This window comes from Acinonyx jubatus, chromosome E2 (assembly GCF_027475565.1).
Source record: "Acinonyx jubatus isolate Ajub_Pintada_27869175 chromosome E2, VMU_Ajub_asm_v1.0, whole genome shotgun sequence".
NCBI lineage: Eukaryota > Metazoa > Chordata > Mammalia > Carnivora > Felidae > Acinonyx > Acinonyx jubatus.
This window is the reverse complement of record NC_069396.1, coordinates 592,447-611,841: the sequence shown is the minus strand read 5'-3', so window position 1 is coordinate 611,841 and position 19,395 is coordinate 592,447. Positions and strand designations below refer to the sequence as shown.

The following is a 19,395-nucleotide window of genomic DNA, read 5'->3' as shown; positions in this document are numbered from 1 at the left end:
GGGAGGCAGGCCAGGGCTTGGCAAACGTTGTCCTCAAGGAAGAGGTAGTTAAGCGTGTCAGGCTCTCTGGGCCACAGCTCCTCAGCTCTGCTCTGGAGCAAACTCAACCCCAGGCAAAATGTGAGCGGACAGGCGAGGCCGTGCTCCAGTGAAACCTTATTTACAGAACAGGCGGCGACCAGACTGGGTCCCCGGTAACCTGCGGTAGCCTACTTTTATTGAGGTAGAATGCCGGTCTGTTTGGCCTGCTGAAACCAAAATACCACAGACTGGGCAATTCTAAACAACAGACATCCACTTCACAGTCCCGGAGGCTGAAAGTCCAGGATCAAGGTGCCGGCAGCCTCAGTATCTGGTGAGGGACTCTCCTTCTTCGTGTGTCCTCACGTTGGCGGAAGGGCGAGGGGGCTCTGAGGGTCCCTTTCTCAGGGCCCTAACGCCACTCATAAGCCTCCACCCTTACGGACCCAAGGGCCTCCCAAAGTTCCCACCTCCTTTTTTTTTTTTTTTTTTAACTTTTTTTAAGTTTATTTATTTTGAGAAAGAGACCGCGTGAGCAGGGGAGGGGCAGAGAGACGGAAAGAACCTGCAGCAGGCCCCAGGGTCTGGGCTGCGGGGCTTGAAGTCACAAAACCACAAGATAGTGACCTGAGCCGAAACCAAGAGTTGGACACTTAACCTACTGAGCCACCCGGGCCCCCCGCCAAAGGTCCCACCTCCTAATACCATCATATTGGGGGTCAGGATTTCAACACATGAATTCGGGGGAGGGGCATAAATATTCAGTCCATGGCATGGAAGAAGGCCATAAACCGTTTATAAAAGAAGAAACAAGTTACAAACAGAAATAGTTTGCGCAAAGACCTCATTCAACAAATGTACTGAGCACGTAGTACGTGCCGGGCACAGTCCTGGGCCCAGGGACTCAACCGTGACATGGCAGGCTGGTCCCTCACGCTGACAGTCTGATGAGCCATGTGGTAAGGGCTCGGACGCTGGAGGCAACTTTTGAAAAGTAAATACAGACTTGCATGGGGAAAAGGCTGGAAGGGCAAACATCACAATGGTGTTTATGTCTGGGCGCTAGAATTCTTGTTTCTACGTGCTTCTCCACACTCTCTAAGTTTTCGACGTGGAACGTGTACTCTTATTTCCTGTACAACCATAACAACAACATATACGAACGGGGGTCTCCTCTCCCATGTCTGGCTGCCGGCCCTCCCCCTGCCCCTGCCTTCCCGGCCCTCCCTTGTCCCCAGGGTTCTTGTGGGCTGGTGGGTGAGGAGGGAGCCCCACCACCGCCGCGTGTCCTGGGAACTCAGGAGGGCCACACTGGCCCAGGCCTCACGGACCAGGGTTGCGGGAAATCTGCTTTTTCTTCTGTGGCTTCTTTCCATTAGTGCCATCTGGAGCCGAGGCGCAGGGTCACCCCGTGGAGACAGCCACGTCCTGTGAGACTGTGGCCGGAGACCCCAGTGGGTCCATTAAAATCTCTCGACCTCAGACGCTCCAACTCCCCAACTCTGATGGTCTTTCCTCTCTCCCCTCGATGGAAGTGTCACCTGTTACTGTGGTGCTGTGTGATGTGTGTGTGATGGCGAAGAACCGAACCGCGGTCAGGACCGATGCCCTGCACCCCCACTGGCGAGTCAGGTGTCCCAGGGCGGGTTGCCGAACTTTCAGTGCCCCCTGCCCTCACCTGTGGAATGGGGCTGACTTCCACACCGCTGCAGTGAGGGCGGAGGTGTGCAGCGGGGTGGCAGGTCCACGGCCATCCACACGGGACAGCCTCCACCCATCAGCTGCAGAGGTCAAGCGTGGAAGTTGAGCTTGGGGGAGCCGGTCCTCAGGGGAAGGTCCCCTGGGTCTGGCAGACTGAGGAGCCCGGCAGGGAAGCCCCTGAGCCCTTGCAGGAGAGGCCGGGCCAGGCAGCGTGGTGCTGGGTGCCCACCTGAACCCGGGCCCTTAGTCCCACGGACGTTCAGAGAGGCCAGGAGACCTTGCCCAGCGTGCACATGGGTCCGCCTCGCGGAGGAGCTGGCTCTGGGAGGCTTGGTGCCTGTGAGCCCAAGAGCCACCACCAAAAGCCCACATGCGTGGCTGGTGGGCCCAACACGACTCCCCTCGGCTCCGAGAAGCTGGTCTGGGAAAGATGCAGGGGCCAGAAGGCCCGGGGGCGGCCAGGCTACTCACAGTGGAGAGTGGTTAGCCCTTGACAGCTGGATCCCAAAGCTGTCTGGCCCTGTGCCGGCTCCCGAGAAGGAGTGACGGGGAGGCTGGATGGGGCAGAACGGGGCACTGACGGGTCTCAAATCCCTCTCTGTGTCTCACTGCCCTTTGCCTCTTTCCCTAGGTGCCCAGGAAGTAGGCCCTTGTGCTGGAGACCAGCTCACTAACCCCAGCTGCAAGGATTTCCCTTTTTTTGCCAACCGGCACATGGCGTTTGGCTTCCAGGTGTGCCTGGGGTTCAGTCCCGTCATCTCTGTGCCAGGATGCCGTCCAGGCACAGGGGCCGGGAAGACCTCTCCTGCCTGACCCTGTCTTGCCGTTGGCAGGCCCTCTGGCCTCAGAATCTTCTTCTGCAGCCCAGGAGGCCAAGGCTGAGCCCTGATCAGCCGGAGGGCATAGAGCCAGGCACGCCAGACGTGGGTCTCCGCTCCCCCCCACCCCATCCTGTCGGTCCACCTTAAAGCCTCTCCTTGTCCCCCTCCCACTATGGCTTTGGGCCAGATCTGTGCCCTATTTTTAGGCAAAAATTGGCAAAGAGAATGGGTTGGGACGTGGTTTCTGCCTCTGTTAACACCTCCTCTTCTGCAGGCCTTCTGCTGCGGGTGGTCCAGAGCAGGGCGGGGCGGGGGGGGGGGTGGGGAGGGCCCTCCCATGGCACCCAGCAAACGACTGGAGCGGATAAATGGCAGGGTGCCAGGCACTGTCCCGGTCAGATTCTGACCCTCAGCCCCGACACCCCCAGGGCAGCAGGGGCTCCCCACTCTTGGACTACAGGTCCCACGAAGGTGGGGACCTGTTCTTTCATTTCCAGCCCCAGCAGAGGGGGTGCCTGGCACACAGTGTGTGCCCGGGAAACGCTTGCTGATGGCAGTGATTCATCACCAGATGCCGCGGGGCCTCGACATGGGCTCCTGGGGAGGAAGGCGGGGAGCGCTGGACCCCTCCTCCCCGGCCCTGGGGCAGCCGAGTGCCCCCGCCCCAGAGGGCCTGCGCGGTCTGGGAGGGCGCTGCCTGCCCTGACCCCAAACCTCTCCGCCGGGTCCCCAACCCCCCACCCCGAGAATTTGAACCCGGTGAACCCCTGGCAACCCCCGCTGCGGGACTGAGGGCGGGGTCTGGCCTCCCGCAGACCCCTCCTCGCCCGCGCCCCGCCCCTCCACGGCTCCCCATCCTCTGCCGGCCCGGCCCCCCCTCCCAGGCTTCGTCCCTTGCGCCGCCCCCTCCTCTGTCCCCCTTCCCCAGCCCCCCTCCCGCCGTCCCCGCGCGGTGGCGGCCGCCGCCGGAGCCACGTGTGCGGGCGTGCAGGGAAGCGCGGCCACGCCTGGCCCGGCCATCATTCCCGACGCGGCGGCCCCTCGGTGCGCCCGGCCGGGTCCCCGAGCGCCGGGTCCCCGAGATGAGCGCGGGCTCGGAGCGCCGGGCGGCGGCGGCCCCCAGAGCGGTGCCCGCGCCCCGCGCCTCCAGGGTGGAGCTGCGGCTTAGCTGCCGCCACCTGCTGGACCGCGACCCGCTCACCAAGTCCGACCCCAGCGTGCTGCTGCTGCTGCGGTCCCAGAATCAGTGGGTGCAGGTAGGGGCGCCAGCCGGGCCGAGCCCAGTGGCGCCTGGGGGCCTGGAGCTGCAGACGCCGAGACAGGAGGCGGTGGGCAGGGGACCGGGTCTAGAGAGGGGGTGTCCGGCACTTGGGGGGCGCTGGACCGGAGGTGACTGAGAGGACCCCCAGGTAGAGAGAGGGAGCACCCCAGTGCGGTTGCGAGCAGGTTCCCGTTTGGGGGGCTTGGGGACAAGAGTGAGGCACCCAGGCTTGAGGGTGCTGGCAGGGGGCTTTCCTAAGGGGCACAGAAGGGCCTGGGGGCTGCAGAAGTGAGTGGCGTGGCTCGAGTGGTGACACAGGGTGGGCCTGGGCTCGTGGGTCCCCCCGGCCTGCGGGGCATGCAGGAGGGACACTTCTCTGCCAGGTCCTCACCCATCAGGCAGAGGCACCCAGACCGCAGACCAGGGAGCACCGAGGGCCAGGCAAGGCTGCTGGGTTAGGGGGAGCTGCTGACAGAGTCTGGGGCACTAGGGAGCCAGAGATTGATCTCTGGCCCACCTGGAGGGCAGCCAGTCGCCTGCTCTCCTGTAGGGTCCTGCGGACTCCAGCATGAGTGCCGAGCCCCAGGTGACCCAGCGCAGTGCACGTGGCCGGGCTGGGACAGCTGGGGTCTGGTTTGTGCTCCCCACAGACCCAGTTCTTCCTGTGATACCTTCTGGTCCTGGGGGTCACTGGGGTGCCTGTCCAGCCTGCTGCCCCTAGTCACCCCCAGCCCAGCCCTCCCCGTGTGCAGGTCGTGGCAACAGCTCAGGGCCCTGTGCGTTGTGCAAAGCGCTGTCTCAGTCACCACTCCTGTGTGCACATCACCTTGAAAGGCCAAGAAAGGCGGGTTGTGGGCTGGAGAGGTTGGGGGTTGAAGCCTCCCTGTGCTCTAGCGCGCCCCCTGGGGAGGACCTGGGTGGGGAAGCGGGCAGGATGTGGTGGAGGCAGACCCGTGGGGCCCCCACCTGTGAGGACACAGTGCTGGAGGCTCCAGGCGCCAGCTTCTGGGGACCTGCTTTTTGCTCCCCCGATGCCGTGACCTGATGCGGTCTCTTGTGGTCTCTGGACCACCAGCCTCCTGGGGCCGCAAAACCCTGCCCGTCTTCGACCTTGGAGGCAAAGGGCCTGCCCCAGCCCAGTGTCTTGGTGGGGGGGGACACTGGGGAGGATCTGTGACGAGGGGTGTCTGTGCCCTAGCCTCCCGTTAGTTTAGTCTTTGTTTCTTGGCCTTGGCACTACTGGGTGCGGATGTCCCTGAGAAAGGCTGGCCCACAAAGGCCCCCCATCTGAGAGCGTGGGAATTTGTGGACACTGGAGGGACCCTCCCCAGGCTGGGCTGTGCTTTGGGGACAGAGAGGAGCCCAAGATGTAGGCGAGATATGGCACCCAGGGGGAGTCTCTGCCCCCCACCCCAGTCTCCCTGCCTGCCCAGCTGGGGAGAGATCTCCATTTTGGGTTTGTCCAGCCCAGGATTCTGATCCAACTCTGTTCCTGATTGGACTGCTTTTGCACGGGACCCTTCCCCTCTCCGAGCCTCAGTTTCCCCATCTGTGACGGGGGTGAAGCAGGCTGTGGTGGGCATGACATGAGAAAATGCAGAGACTGCAGCCTGTGGCTGGACAGGGGTGGGGGTCTTTATTTCAGGGAGGGAGGTGCCCCCCCCCCCCCGAGGGGTGGCCAGAAGCCGTGTGGGGTTTGGAGTCCTGAGGATTAGAGTGCAGGTTGGTGGGGGAGGGGGACTTCCCAGGGTACGGCCTGGAAGTGAGTCCTTCAGGAGCACTGAGGGCAGGTGAGCGGAGGCTGCGGGCCAGCGCCGGGCACAGGGCGCTAGGGAGAGGCGGGCGGGGGGGGGCCTACTCCTGTGGGGCCCCCACACTGGCTGCTTGCAGGTGGACAGAACGGAAGTGGTCCGGAGCAGCCTGCACCCTGTGTTCTCCAAGGTCTTCACGCTTGACTACTACTTTGAGGAGGTGCAGAAGCTGCGCTTTGAGGTCTATGACACCCGGGGACCCAGCGACCTTGGCTATCAGGACGATGACTTCCTTGGGGGCATGGAGTGCACCTTGGGGCAGGTGGGTTCCGTCCCCTCGGGAGGGAGGAGGGCAAGAGAGATCCCGGAGCGTGGAAAGTGCAGCTGGGCTAATGCTGAGGGCTGGGGGCGGGGCGTGGGGGACGGCTGTGCTCCAGGCTCCTCGGAGGTCCCTCCCTCTGGGACAAGTATCCTGCTCTGCCCGTCTCCATAGTGACTTCCCTTAAAAATTCCTTATTAGTTTTAAAAATACGTAGTTTTGAGCTGGGTAACACATTCATATAATTCAAAATTCAGGAAGAGTGAAAGGCAAACCATGGGACGCGCACCCTTGCCTGTCCGCGAGTTCACACTCTCGCGTGAGAACGTGAGGGGGTATTTGTTCTCTGTGTGTATATACGTATATATTTTAACACAAAGTACGTACTCTATTACTGTTCTGCGCTGTTTTCTTTGCTGCCGTGGCACGAGATCACTTCCACCCCGTGACGTCAACGTGTCCCCGCTCCGCCCTGCAGCCGGCCGGCCAGCCCGCTGGGGGCTGCTGTCACCAGAGGGACAGTTTGCAGTCCTCAGATGATGTCCCGTCCACTAGCTGTTCCGTTAGCCGCATGGCAAGAGTGCTTGCCAGCCACCACTGAGACAACCTGGGCACCGGGCTGCGGGCCACACGCTTCGCTCTCAGCCTGTGATGGGAGATGCTTCCTTTTTACGGAGGCATGATTTCCATCCAGGAGAACGCGGAGACCTTAAGGGTTGATGTTGATGAGTTTAGGCACCTGTCTTCCTGCCCGTCACCAGCTCACATCACCCTACAGACCCCACCTCTCCAGCACATCCCTGCTAGTTTTGCCTGTTCTAGAACTTCCTGTTCATGAATCACACAGTGTGTTCTCATTGGTGCCCGGTTTCTTGCACCCAGCGTGATGTCTGCATGACTCATCCCCATGGCCGTCTGCGTCGGAGCTGGTCTGGGGTGGGCCCCCTGTCATCCCATTTTATAGATGACAGCACGGATCACTGCACAGAAGCAGAGCGGGATTTGACATGTATGCACGGACTGCATGTACACACGGGCACGAGTGCACGGACGCGTGTATGGATGCATGCACGGACACGGAGAAACATGTGTGAGCACACACGTGTCGGGACCGACTTGTAAACTGTAGACAGTGACAAGGCCCATCGAGGCCGGCACGGCCCTCGGGGCAGCTGCAGTCAGTGGTCAAGGGTATGGACAGTGGCCCTGAGCCCCAGTTGCGTGACCTTGAGCAAGCCCCTGACCCCTGTCCGAACCTCCAAGCATCAGGCACCTCAGTGGGTGTTTGAGGGGACCAAGAAGAAAGAGCTTATTGACCATACACTGGTTCACACAGCAGCTTTCCCACTTCTCCTGATCGGAGAGCCCGTAGCCGTGCAGCCCATAAGTGGGAGAACCTGGGGCCACACGGCCTCCCTCCCTTCACACCTTGGAGAGAGCTTTCCCACCCTTAGCCCGCTTTGACCTTCCGGCACGCAGGCAATGTTCCCGTGTGCTCAGAAGCCGTTAGGTAGGCAGGAGCCGAGGGGCGGGTGGCTGGGAATACGCCGTGTGCTGTCTGGACTTAGCTCACTTTGCACGGTCGCCCCCGCTCCGGGAGCTGGCCGCAGGTGGGGCCAGGTGAGCACTGATGAGCATCGGGGGTGCTGTCACCATGGCGATAGCGCGTGTTTCTGCGTTGGCCAGCAACGAGTGGAGTCCCCTACGAAGTCATGGGCACTTTGGCAGCCGTGGGGCGGGGTGGGGGCGTGGGGGCGCGGCGGGGGGAGGGTGCGGGCTGTCATCCTTGAGCTCTTCTACAGACCAGGGCGCCTACTGCCTCAGTGCTGCCCTCTGGTGAGCAGGTGCCCTGGCTGCATACAGCTGCCCTGTGTCAACTCTCGGCCCCAGTTAGGGGCTTGTAGCCAAATGAGGGCCAGGTGAAGGGGAGGGGGTGGCCCAGGTGGGCAGGGGCAGGGGGGAGCCCACGGGGAGGCCGCACAGGGTGGTGGGGAGCCAGGTCGCACTCTTGCTCCCGACCCTTTGCCCCCTCCACAGCCGGGAGTCCAGTGTGGCGTCCAGGAACCCCCTCGGCCCCCTGCTGGCGGGGGGGCTGTTTGAAGCCCCTTGCTGCCCTTGGGGCAGGGACCGGGGACACCCCACACAGCCTCTCTGAGCTGCTGGGGAGCTGGGGCTGGGTGGGCGTTCCTGGCCCAGCATGTGGGGCTGTGGCCCCAGGCGGTGCCTCCTCACTGAGCCTGTCTCCCCTCCTGACACGAGGGCCAGGTCCGGGCTGAGGGGTGGTGGCCACAGAGAGGGATGTCAGGTGGCCGAGCGATTCAAGGGAGGGCGTGGGGCCCTGGGGCGTTGATTTGGAGGAGCTGGGCTGCCCAGGGAGACTGAGGGCAGGGTCGGCGTGCCCGGGGGGGATGGGAGCTGACCCCTCCCTGGCTGTTCTGACTTCCAGATTGTGGCCCAGAAGAAGGTGACCCGTGCCCTGCTGCTCAGGTTTGGCAGGAATGCCGGCAAGTCCACCATCACGGTGAGGCCGCCTGCCTTCCCGCCCAGCCCCTCCACCCCGCAGACCCCACCCCTTTCTCCTCGTGGCTCTCAGAGGCCTGCCCCGAAGGCAGCTGGTGAGGCCCGGGGCCCCCTGGGGGCCTGTGGAGCTCGGAGCCACGGCTTTCCTTCCAGGTGACAGCTGAGGACATCTCCGGGAACAATGGCTACGTGGAGCTGTCCTTCCGGGCCAGGAAGCTGGACGACAAGGTGAGTGGAGGCTGCCTGCGTGGGCCCAGGGCACGTACCACCGACGCCACGAGCCCCCCCATCCCAGCTTTGCCCTCCTGACGCCACAGACACAGGGCTGCTGAGTGAGGAGCACGCGGAGCCCGTGGGGCCGGCCACCCCTGTCACCATTGTTCCTGTGCCCTGGGCCCCTTCCTGCCACATCTGTAAGTGCTCATGCCTCCTGAGGCAGGGGCACTCGTGGTCCCTGTTTAGTGACGGGGACACATGCTCAGGGCGGTCACCATCCGGACAGTGGAAGAACTGGCCGTGAGCTTGGCTCCGTCGGGTGCTCACACAGGGTGGGGGCCCAGTGCAGGGTCTCAGCTGGTAGAGGCCGTCCCCTGCGGGGGAGGAGCAGGGGCGGTGGGGGTACCAGCTGGGGGTGTGCACACGTGGCTGGAGGGAGGCTGGGCCCGGGCCCGGGAGTTACAACAAAGCTGCCGGGGGGCCAGCGAAGGCTCTAGAGGGGAGGACAAGGTGTTGGATCATTCTGAGAGGCTCTTGGGAAGGGTCATGCCCTCATTTCCTAGCTAAGGAGATAGAGGCTCCAGGGGTGCAGCCTCTGTCCCCCCTCCAGGACCAAGCGCAGCCTCTGCCCCTCCTCCAGGACCTCTTCAGCAAGTCAGACCCCTTCCTGGAGCTATACCGGGTCAATGACGATGGGAGTGAGCAGCTGGTGTACCGGACCGAGGTGAGGGCTCCCTGCCCTGCACCTTGACATCCCTTGCAGAACTTTGGGGACGGGAATGAGAAGAGAGGGGCAGAAGCCAGCCCGTCTCCCCCCACCCCGGGTCCTCCCAGCACCCCGACGGCTGCGGGGGCCTTCACCCCCAGCACCCAGCTCCTTGCATCAGGGAGCCAGCAGGCCAGGCCGTCTGCCACCAGAATTCACAACTGTGTTTTGTTGTCCCCGCCTACAGGTGAGATGGCATTTTAGTTATAGCAGTGAGAGAGCACTTCCTTTTTTTTTTAAGCATATTTATTTTGAGAGAGAGAGCGCGTGTGCACGTGCAAGCAGGGGAGAGGCAGAGGGAGGGAGAGAGAATCCCAAGCAGGCTCTGAGCTGTCAGCATCGAGTCCGACAAGGGCTCCATGTCAAGACCGTGACCTGAGCCAAAACCAAGAGTCAGGCGCTCAACAAACTAAGCCACCAGGCGCCCCAAGAACATTTGCTTGTGAGATAAATTAATTTGAGTAAAAAAAAGAGGCTATTTAAAGAAAAAGCTGGGGGTCCAGGGGGTCCAGGAACGTGGCACAAGTTACGAAGGTGGTTCCTGAAGGACCGGGTTCAGAACTACAGGGGCCCTGGGCCCCCAGTCCTGCCTGGAACCTGAGCCGGCCCCCCCACCCCCGGCCCACAGGTGGTGAAGGACAACCTCAGCCCCGTGTGGGAGCCTTTCAAGGTGTCGCTGAACAACCTGTGCAGCTGTGAGGAGACGCGGCCTCTGAAGGTGGGGGCGCGGGGGGGGGTGGCAGTTGGGGGGTGGCAGGGGGCTGGCCTGGCTGCAGGGGAATGGAGACGTCCAGGTGGGGGGCCCAGAGGGGCCGGTGGCCTGAGGGGCCTGGGCTCCCCAGTGCCTCGTCTGGGATCACGACTCCCGCGGAAAGCACGACTTCATCGGAGAATTCTCCACCACCTTTGAGGAAATGCAGAAAGCCTTTGGGGAGGACCAGGTGAGCTGGGGCCCCTCCCTGTCCGCCCCCCCCAAACAGGGTGGAAACAGGGTGAAAGTGGGGCCCTGCCCCATCTGCTAAGGGATCGCTGGGAGGAGCCTCAAGAAGCAGGTAGGGCACCAGCCTGAGCTGAGTCGGCCCCAGAAATTGCTATTGTCGGCAAACCCCCGAGATCGAGGACCACGCCTGCCGGGTGGCCAGAGTAGGGACGACAGTCACTGTGTTACAGGTGGAAAAATGCTGTCCAGGGCTGGGGTTTGGAGGCCTCCCTGCCCCCTTGGAGCGGGGTTTGGGCACTGGCGCTCTGGGGTGGGGTCTCTGTCTCTCCCTGTGCCCCAGGCCCAGTGGGACTGCGTGAATGCCAAGTACAGGCAGAAGAAGCGTAATTACAAGAACTCTGGGGTGGTCATCCTGGCAGACCTGAAGGTGAGCTGCGGCCCCTGCCCGCAGACGCCCCACTCACCCACAGTGGGGAGGGGGCTGGCTCCCGCCTAAACTCGACAGAGAGGCAGCGGGGCACAGGCGCACCCCTCCCTGCAAATCTCCCCGTTGTCAGATGGACGACAGGGGTCTGATGGTCCCCAGTACGTGTGGGAGGGAAGTGGGAGGGATGGACGGGAGGGGGAGACAGAGGAGGGGAATGGGGGGGGGGGGCTGCCCCAGGCAGAGAGCTGGGGGAGAAGGGCAGGTCCCCGGGGCTCCGGCCTCAGTTTCAGGGTGTGGGGCGTCCTGGGCGGACCCTGCCGACCTCCCTGCCTGGAAGTCCTACAGGGTTCACTCTTTCCTGGACTACATCATGGGCGGCTGTCAGATTCACTTCACCGTGAGTGCACGGGCCCCTCCACACCAGCAGAGCCCGGGCGCCCTGCCCACCCTGGATGTAACTTGGAGCCTGGCCCGGGGCCCGGGGCGGATGTGCAGAAGTGGGTACAGTGAGGCCCCTGCCCGGGCTCGGGGCCCTTCCCGTGCAGATGAAGTGGGCAGTTGGGTCTCAGGAGCTGCCCGGGGTCACCCTCCACGAGAGCAGTGACAGGAAGACGTGTGTGGCAAGAATGCAGTGACACCTGTGGCGGCCGGGGACAGCGCCAGAAGCCACGAGACCCAACGGCGGTGGCTCTGGTCCGGAGCTGTGGGTGTCAGTGGGGCGGGAGAGCCCGGCGTCCGTGCCTCTGTGTCACCTCACCGCTCGCTCGTGGCTGCACGGGTCCGGGTCTTGCCACCCAGCGGCAGCCAGATTGGCCCGAGGGAAGCGTCCCAGCGGGGCCGCGTGGGGACCCCAGCCTGGGGCTTGAACTCGCAGTCCCTGCCCAGGCAGAGCGGCAGCAGAGAAGAGATGCGCCTGGTCATGGCATGGGTCCCTTGCCAGCAGCCCGCCCTGTGCCCAGGGCACTTGGCTGCAGGTGCTCGGGGCTCTGTGACCACGCCCTGGGCCGTGGGCCGGTATCACCCGCGTGGTGCTTCTTGCCGCCTGGGGATCTGCGTAGACGGGGTTGGCAGGGTCCGGGCTTGCTGCTCAGCGCCAGTGCCCACTGTCCCCAGGGTGCCCTTTGCCCCAGCACAGAGCCCGGCCCTGGGACTGTCACCTCAGGAGTCTCCTCCCACGGGCCCCGGGGAACTGCTCTAGTTTGCACCCCTCACCAGGCAGCTCCCCACGCCTCCTTCCCCCTGCCTGTCAAATGGGGGCTCTGGGTGCCTAGTCCCGCCCAGGTGGGAGAGGGGCCCCCGGCTCATGAGCCCGGGTCTCTGCAGGTGGCCATCGATTTCACAGCCTCCAACGGTGACCCGCGGAACAGCTGCTCTCTGCACTATATCAACCCTTTCCAGCCCAACGAGTACCTGCAGGCCCTGGTGGCCGTGGGAGAGATCTGCCAGGACTATGACAGGTGTGGTCCCTGTCCCCCCCCCGCCACTGGCCTTGTCCCCAGGACTGTGACAGGTGCGGCCCTGCCCCTACTGCCCTGTCCCCAGGACGATGACAGGTGTGGCCCCACCCCCACTGTCCTGTCCCCAGGATTATGACAGGTGCGGCCCTGCGCCTACTGCCCTGTCCCCAGGACGATGACAGGTGTGGCCCCACCCCCACTGTCCTGTCCCCAGGATTATGACAGGTGTGGTCCCTGTCCCCCCCCCCGCCACTGGCCTTGTCCCCAGGACTATGACAGGTGTGGTCCCTGTCCCCCCCCCGCCACTGGCCTTGTCCCCAGGACTATGACAGGTGTGGTCCCTGTTCCCCCCCTCCCTACTGGCCCTGTCCCCAGGACTATGACAGGTGCAGCCCTGCCCCTACTGCCCTGCCCCCAGGGTGATGACAGGTGTGGCCCCACCCCCACTGCCCTGTCCCCAGGATTATGACAGGTGCGGTCCCTGCCCTTCTACTAGCTCTGTCCCCAGGATTATGACAGGTGAAGCCCTGCCCTTACTGCCCTGTTCCCAGGACGATGACAGGTGTGGTCCCTGTCCCCCACCACTGGCCTTGTCCCCAGGATGATAACAGGTGCGGCCCTGGCCCCACTGCCCTGACCCTAGGACGATGACAGGTGTGGCCCTGCCCCCACTGGCCCTGTCCCCAGGACTATGGCAGGTGTGGTCCCTGACCCTCCACTAGCCCTGTCCCCAGGACGATGACAGGTGTGGATCACCCCCCACTCACCCTGTCCCCAGGACTATGACAGGTACCGCCCTGCCCCCCCATCACCCTGTGCCCAGGACGATGAGAGGTGCGGCCCCTACCCCCCACTTGCCCCTCGCCTCCCTGCCTCCCTGGACTCCAGCGCAGACTTGGGCCCGGAGGGTCATCATGACTCTACACTGACCAGAGGAACCTGCCTGAGGCTGGCAGTGCGTGGGCCACGGTGGGTGGGGCTCGCTCCACGGGCCAGACCCGATGTCCTGCGTGGCTGATCTCTGAGGTGAAGCTCGGGTCAAAACTGGCATGTGTTGACATGGGGCTGGGCCTCAGTCACATGGCTTTCACCCTGCACACACACACACACACACACACACACACACACACACACACACACAGGGGATCTGTGTCCCACTTTACAGACCAGTAAACTGAGGCCATGGACGAACAGAAGGCTGTCGGGGTGGGTGGCAGACAGCGGAGGTCCCAAGTCAGGAGGCCAACACTTCCCAGGGTCTGGTTGCCTCCCCAGGAGGTACCTGCTGCTCTCAGAGCAAAGACAGAGACTGAGGAGACGGCTCCACCCCTGCGTGGGTGTCTTCACTGCTCAGTGCCTCAGTTTCCCCCATGCGGCTCGGAGCAGAGCCAGCCCCTCGGGAAAGTGTCAGCCTGGGCCTGGTCACCCAGGGGTGGATCAGAGCCTGGCTGTCCTGGTTCTGGTGAACGTCTCCCCAAAGCACCCCCGCCCCGCCCTCAGGGAAGTCAGGGGCGCCCGTGTGAGACCATTGCTTCTTTTCCAGTGACAAGAGATTTTCTGCTCTGGGGTTTGGAGCACGGATCCCTCCCAAGTATGAGGTAGGGGAGCCTGGGGACCGGGACCGCACCCCCTTGCCTCTGCCGGGGGGCCCCCAGGGCCCTGCTGCTTCTCCCCAGCACAGGCTGTCCTGGGTCACCTGCTGCCTCTGCCTCTCACTGCTGGGAACCGACTCCTAAGTGACAGTGGGCAGATTGCGGAGACCCTGCGCTTGCGGCCAGAGAGGCTGACCTTGGTCACCCAGCACTAGTGACCTCTGGAGAACCGAACACAAACTCCGTGTCTCTGTCAGGAGAAGGGGAATGAGTCTGGAATCTTCAGCCGCAAATAGCAGTTCATCTGGCTTAAGCCCGAAAACGTGGCGGGAGGGACTTCTTGGTTAATGCAACTCAAAGCCTGGGGCCTCCTGTCTGCCCTCTGACCCGGGGTACTCCCTCCACGAGGCTCTTTCCACATGCTGGTCCCGGGGGCTGCAAACCTACTGCCCCCCGTAGGCGGGGGTGTGGGGGTCCTGAGGGGTCACCCAGCTGACAGTCCCTCTGTGCCCACCCAGGTGTCCCATGACTTTGCCATCAACTTCAACCCTGAGGACGATGAGTGTGAAGGTAAAGGGCACGAGGCAGGCCTGGCGGGGGGGGGGGGGGGGGGCGCGGGTGCGGCGTGCACCGGGCCGGACTCACCCTCCTTCTCCTGTAGGGATCCAGGGCGTGGTGGAGGCCTATCGGAACTGCCTGCCCAGGGTCCAGCTCTATGGCCCCACCAACGTGGCCCCTGTCATCTCCAAGGTGGCCCGCATGGCAGCGGCCGAGGAGAGCACTGGGGAGGCCTCCGTAGGTACCTGGGGCAGGTGGTGCGCTGGGGGCTGGGTGTTTTAGAAGGGGTGTGTGCCGTGGGGGGCCTGGGGCCAGGGTATGGTCTTCCGTCCTCCCCCTCCTTCCCTACCTCCCCTTTTTCCCTCCCCGTCCTTCCGTCCGTCCCCCTCCTTCTCTCTCCCCTCTTCCTTCCCTCCCCCTCCTCTCCCCCCTCTTCCCTCCCTCCCCCTCCTTCTCTCCCCCTTCCCTCCCTCCACCTCCTTCTCTCTCCTCCTTCCCTCCCTCCCCCTCCTTGTCTCTTCCCCTTCCCTTCCCTCCCCCTCCTTCCCTCCCCCCTCTTCCTTCCTCCATTTCCCTCCCGCCTTCCTCCCACCTGGTTCCCCCTTCCCTCTCTCTCTCCATGTGTGTATGCTACTATTGTTTTCTTTCCAAACCATTTGAGAGTTGGCTGCTGGCCTCCTGGTGCCTCCGCCCCCAGCAGCAGGGACATTCTGTGCACAACCGCAGCTCAGCTTCCAAGCCCAAGGCATTGAAACAGACCCCCTTCCCATGGCACGCCTTTCCCCATGTGTCCACATTTGCCTGTGGTCCCCGGATCTGCCCGGTGTCCCGGTCTCCTGACCTGCGTTGTTCCTCAGCCTTACCCTGACCACGTGACTTGCCCTTGTCCACACTCCGGCTAGACTGTCTCTCATCCTGTGTTGGGGAAGCCCCACAGTTTACACTTTCTCTCCCAGGCACAGAGCCCCCAGAAGCCACAGTCTGCAGCCTCTTGCCCGGTTACCTCTTAGTGTTTTGGTGTGTATTTTCTACTATCCCTGTATCCTCTTACATAATCATAGCACAAATATCAATTTCAGGAAATGTAACTTAGCTACTGCACTTTTATCTAATCTATGGGATATGTTCCAATTTCATTAACTTCCCCGATTATAATTCCCTAGCACTACGTTTCTGGCACAGGATCCAGGCCGGAATCAAGGATAGCTGGCATCTTCCCATATTAGTTTGAAGCAAGTCCTAGATACATAGCTTCATCTGCAGATATCGGTATGAATGCCCAGAAGAGAGATAAAACATAGCTACAATGCACTGTCTCCCCTGAAAGACAAGGTTGGTCCCCTAGGATGAAATACCTAGGTGGTATATGCACGTCCAGCTGGATAATTCATGTCCTGGTGGTTTTCACAGGCAGAGCAGGGTTAAAACGGCCCCTTGTGTGATTGGTGAACCCCTCCCCTCCCCACTCTGCCCATCACCGGCTTCTCGCACTGCGCAGCCGGCTTGTGTGTCCCGTAGGGTCTCCTGGTCTGGACTCTGCTGACCGTGTCCCTTGGTGGCATTCACCACATTCTTGTCGTCTGATCCCCGTGAACAGGGCTCAGACTTCCCCCGAGGTGACAGGAATGTCCCCAGGAGGCACTCACGTCTGCTTCTCCCCTCGGTCAGAGCCTGCATCTTAACCGAGATGCTTCACGGGGTTTTGTGGGCTGTTAGACCCCCTCTCAGAGCAGCGCTGATACTGTGCGTAGGCGCTAGGTGTGACCTGGGACCACCCGATTTTCTCCTCTCTTTCCGTCCTGAGGGAAAGCAGGGTCCCTTCTTTCCAAGGCAGATACAGCCTCCTGGGGCCAGGCCACAGCCACCCACTGCCCAGCCCTGGGAGGCCCCGAGCTCAGGGGCCTCAGAGCAAATCTGCCGTTCTGGTGGGGGGTGACGGAGCTCAGCGTTTGAGTAGCTGGCAAAGCTCGGGGCTGTGGGGTCTTAGGGGGCCCTGGACCGAGGCTGGGGGGCAGGAGGAGGGCGTGGGGCTTTGCCGAGGAGGGGCCGCCTATGTGGGGCTGAGGGCTGGGCTGGGTCCTGCAGGGAGACTGCCGAGTACAAGGCCACTCGTCCCACGGGTCTGGGGCTCAGAGGGGGAGCGGGGATTGGGTGGCAGGGGCCCCCCGTCGGATTGCCCTTGGTCCTTCCCTCAAGTGGTGGTGTAGGGCCAGCGCCCACTGGGCCGGGTGGTTCTTTCTTCTCCTTTATGTTTTCTCTTGTCCGGATTTTTAGTAGTTCTGTTTTGTTTTTGTTTTGTTTTTTTAACAATGGAAATGGACTTTTATTTGAAACAAGACCCGGTCCGTCTGTGCAGATGCGCCCAGGGCACCTGGCCCAGCTGTACCAGAGTTGTCCTTTCTCAATTGTTCCTTGGGCCCCGGGCCACCTACAGGGTGTAGGAGGCCCCATCAGGTCGCTCCTTCTCCGGCCTCAGGCTTGGGTTCAGACCCAGGCTCCACCAGCTCAGCCCCTCCATCTATAAGAGGCTGAGGCCGGGGGAGGGGGGGCTGGGAGATGAGAAGCATCGGGCACAGAGGGGGGCATGAGCTCAAGTTGTATTGTGACTGTGATTATCGCCCTTTGGCAAACAACAATCTCCGAAAAGCCTGAAAACCAGCAGCGAGGCATGCCTGCAGTGGCTTCCGGGTGGCTGGGGGAGGGGAGAGCTGGCTGGGGGACGTGGGGTTGCCCCGGGGGGACACCTGGCCCTGAAGGGCCCCCAGGCAACCCCCAAGGGCCTGAGGAAGGGGTGGGGGGTGGCCCGTGCCCACTCTGTCCCTGCGTCCCCAGCAATACTACATCCTGCTGGTCCTGACTGACGGAGTGGTGACCGACATGGCAGAGGCCCGGGAGGCCATCGTGCGCGCCTCCCACCTGCCCATGTCCATCATCATCGTGGGGGTGGGCAACGCTGACTTCACGGATATGCAGACCCTGGACGGGGACGAGGGCATCCTGCGCTCCCCGAGGGGCGAGCCGGCGCTCCGCGACATCGTGCAGTTTGTTCCCTTCCGGGAGCTCAAGAGCGTGAGTGCTGGTGGGGGCATCATAGGCTTGCCTTCCGGGGAGGGGGGTGTCACAGGCCTGCCTTCGGGGGGTGGGGGTCACAGGCCTGCCTTCCAGGGGTGGGGCGGGTCACAGGCCTGCCTGCTGGGGGTGGGGGTCACAGGCCTGCCTTCCGGGGAGCTGCCAGGCTCCCAGGCCGCTCCCCCGCTCCTGTCGTGAGCAGGATTTCGGCCACGTTTGAGCAGCTAGAAACCTTCCTATTTTGAAAACATCAAGCCTACACATACGAGAGAGGGCGGCACGGTGGGCTCCTGGGAGGGCACCACACAGTTTCTAGCACTTTCAGACCCTTTGTGAGACAGACACACGAAGGAAGTTCATGGCCAGTGGACACACTCACGGGGCTTTACAGGACGGGGGATGGGTACAACCCACCTTCTTCCTGCCTCTGACTGTGCCTGGAGGGGTGGCAGGGCCCTGGGGGCGCAGGGGCCCCACTCAGGATGGTGCCCGGAGCCCGTCCGAGGTCACCCCATGCCAGCGCTGTGCGCAGGGCAACCTCACACTCCGGGTGTCACAAAGGCTTGCCTGGCCACCAGGCGACTTACTGGTCGGCCACTGGGACAGATTCCACCACCGCTAGAGGGTGACGCTGGGGTTTGAGTAGCTCGGGGGCAAGAGGGTCTGGAGGGCCCCCAGCTGTGATGTAACCACGTTGTCCCTGCTCTGAAGGCGTCCCCGGCGGCGCTGGCCAAGTGTGTGCTGGCTGAGGTGCCCAGGCAGGTGGTGGAATACTTCAGCTACAGGGAGCTGCCTCCCAGAGGCCTCGGCACCCACACCCACGACGCTGGCCCCGAGAGGGCAGGGCAGCCAGGAGTGCGGCCAGTCTCTGTCTCAAGCACCCTTGGGGTGCCTTAGGCCCTCCCCCCCACACGTTCCAGAGCCCTCCTGTACCCCGCCCCCAGGCCCACCTCTTACCCTCCTGTGACCCTGCTGCCCAGACCAGCCTCTGGGGGCCCCCAAGGCTGAAGGATGAACAAATCCAGGCCCGGGGAACCCTGAAACAGGAGCCGAAGGTGTGGGGTGCGGGTGGTAGCCCCCCATGCCTGGCCCTGCCCCAGCCAGGCAGGTGTAGGGTCAGGGGGTGAGGAGGGTTCCCTGAGAGAGCAGGAGGAGGCCCCAGCAGCTCAGCCCAACGCGAAGGGAAGCTTATGGATGGGGGGGGGGGGGGTGGGTCCTGCTTTGCATCTGGTTCTCACGAGGAGGGGCCTGCAGCCTGCATCCCAGCTGTGGGGGAGACTGGGGTGCCTCCAGAGCTCCTGACCGGTCAGATTCCTCTTTCTTCCTGCCTTCCTCCCCTGTTGCTTTCCCCAGCTCAGCACCCAGGCCTTGGGGTCCGCAGGTGGGGGCTTAGGCATAATAAAGTGTCACCTTGTCCTCGAAGTGCTTTGTGCCTTTACTGCCCCCTCCCAGTCCCCACCCTGGGACAGGGGGTCTCTAGACTCAGGTTCTCGGGGTCCTTCCCGGACTGAAGGGAGGAGCCGCTCGGGAATGCCGGGAGGCAGTGCTGCCCCTCCCCCTGATCCACTGCCTGGAATCAGCCAGGCCCAGGTGGAGAGGGGCCGCCAGGCAGGAACCCAGGTGCCTTGAACTTGCAACTCAACTTTACAAGGACCTACTATGCGCTCCATGCTACACACTCTGTCAGAGAAGGAGCACCACCTGTCAAAGCCTCCGGGCCCTCCGGGGGTGGGCTTCTGATTGAGATTTCCCCTGGAATATGTTGTCTGGGGAAAAAAAAAAACCAAAACTATCCTGACCCTGAATCTATTCTCTCCTACCCACTCACCCATTCTCCATCCCTCCATCCATCCATCTACCTGTCCCCCCACACATCCACCCTTCTCGCCCTCCATTTATCCACCAATCCATCCGTCTGTCTGTCCATCCATCCCTCCATCCATCCCTCCATCCATCCATCCATCCACCTGTCCATC

General features: G+C 62.8%; 1 protein-coding gene across 9 annotated transcripts; it reads left to right on the top strand.

Moving 5' to 3' along the window:
• Positions 1-3,496: 3,496 nt before the first annotated feature.
• On the top strand, positions 3,497-18,841 carry CPNE7 (copine 7). Of its 9 annotated transcripts, none has more exons than XM_053210406.1 (15): positions 3,516-3,799; positions 5,746-5,877; positions 8,321-8,395; positions 8,548-8,622; positions 9,251-9,334; positions 10,005-10,094; positions 10,219-10,317; positions 10,657-10,743; positions 11,089-11,244; positions 12,067-12,200; positions 13,744-13,798; positions 14,311-14,362; positions 14,454-14,587; positions 17,183-17,419; positions 18,131-18,841. In XM_053210406.1, the coding sequence occupies exons 1-15, from the start codon at positions 3,626-3,628 to the stop codon at positions 18,314-18,316; spliced, it is 1,770 nt and encodes a 589-aa protein (XP_053066381.1). In that variant the 5' UTR covers positions 3,516-3,625; the 3' UTR covers positions 18,317-18,841. The 9 variants fall into 9 exon arrangements, with proteins under 9 accessions (XP_053066386.1, XP_053066388.1, XP_053066387.1 ...); XM_053210405.1 differs by having other exon boundaries at positions 3,517-3,799; positions 5,695-5,877; XM_053210407.1 differs by having other exon boundaries at positions 3,521-3,799; positions 5,695-5,877; positions 11,081-11,140.
• Positions 18,842-19,395: the final 554 nt, after the last annotated feature.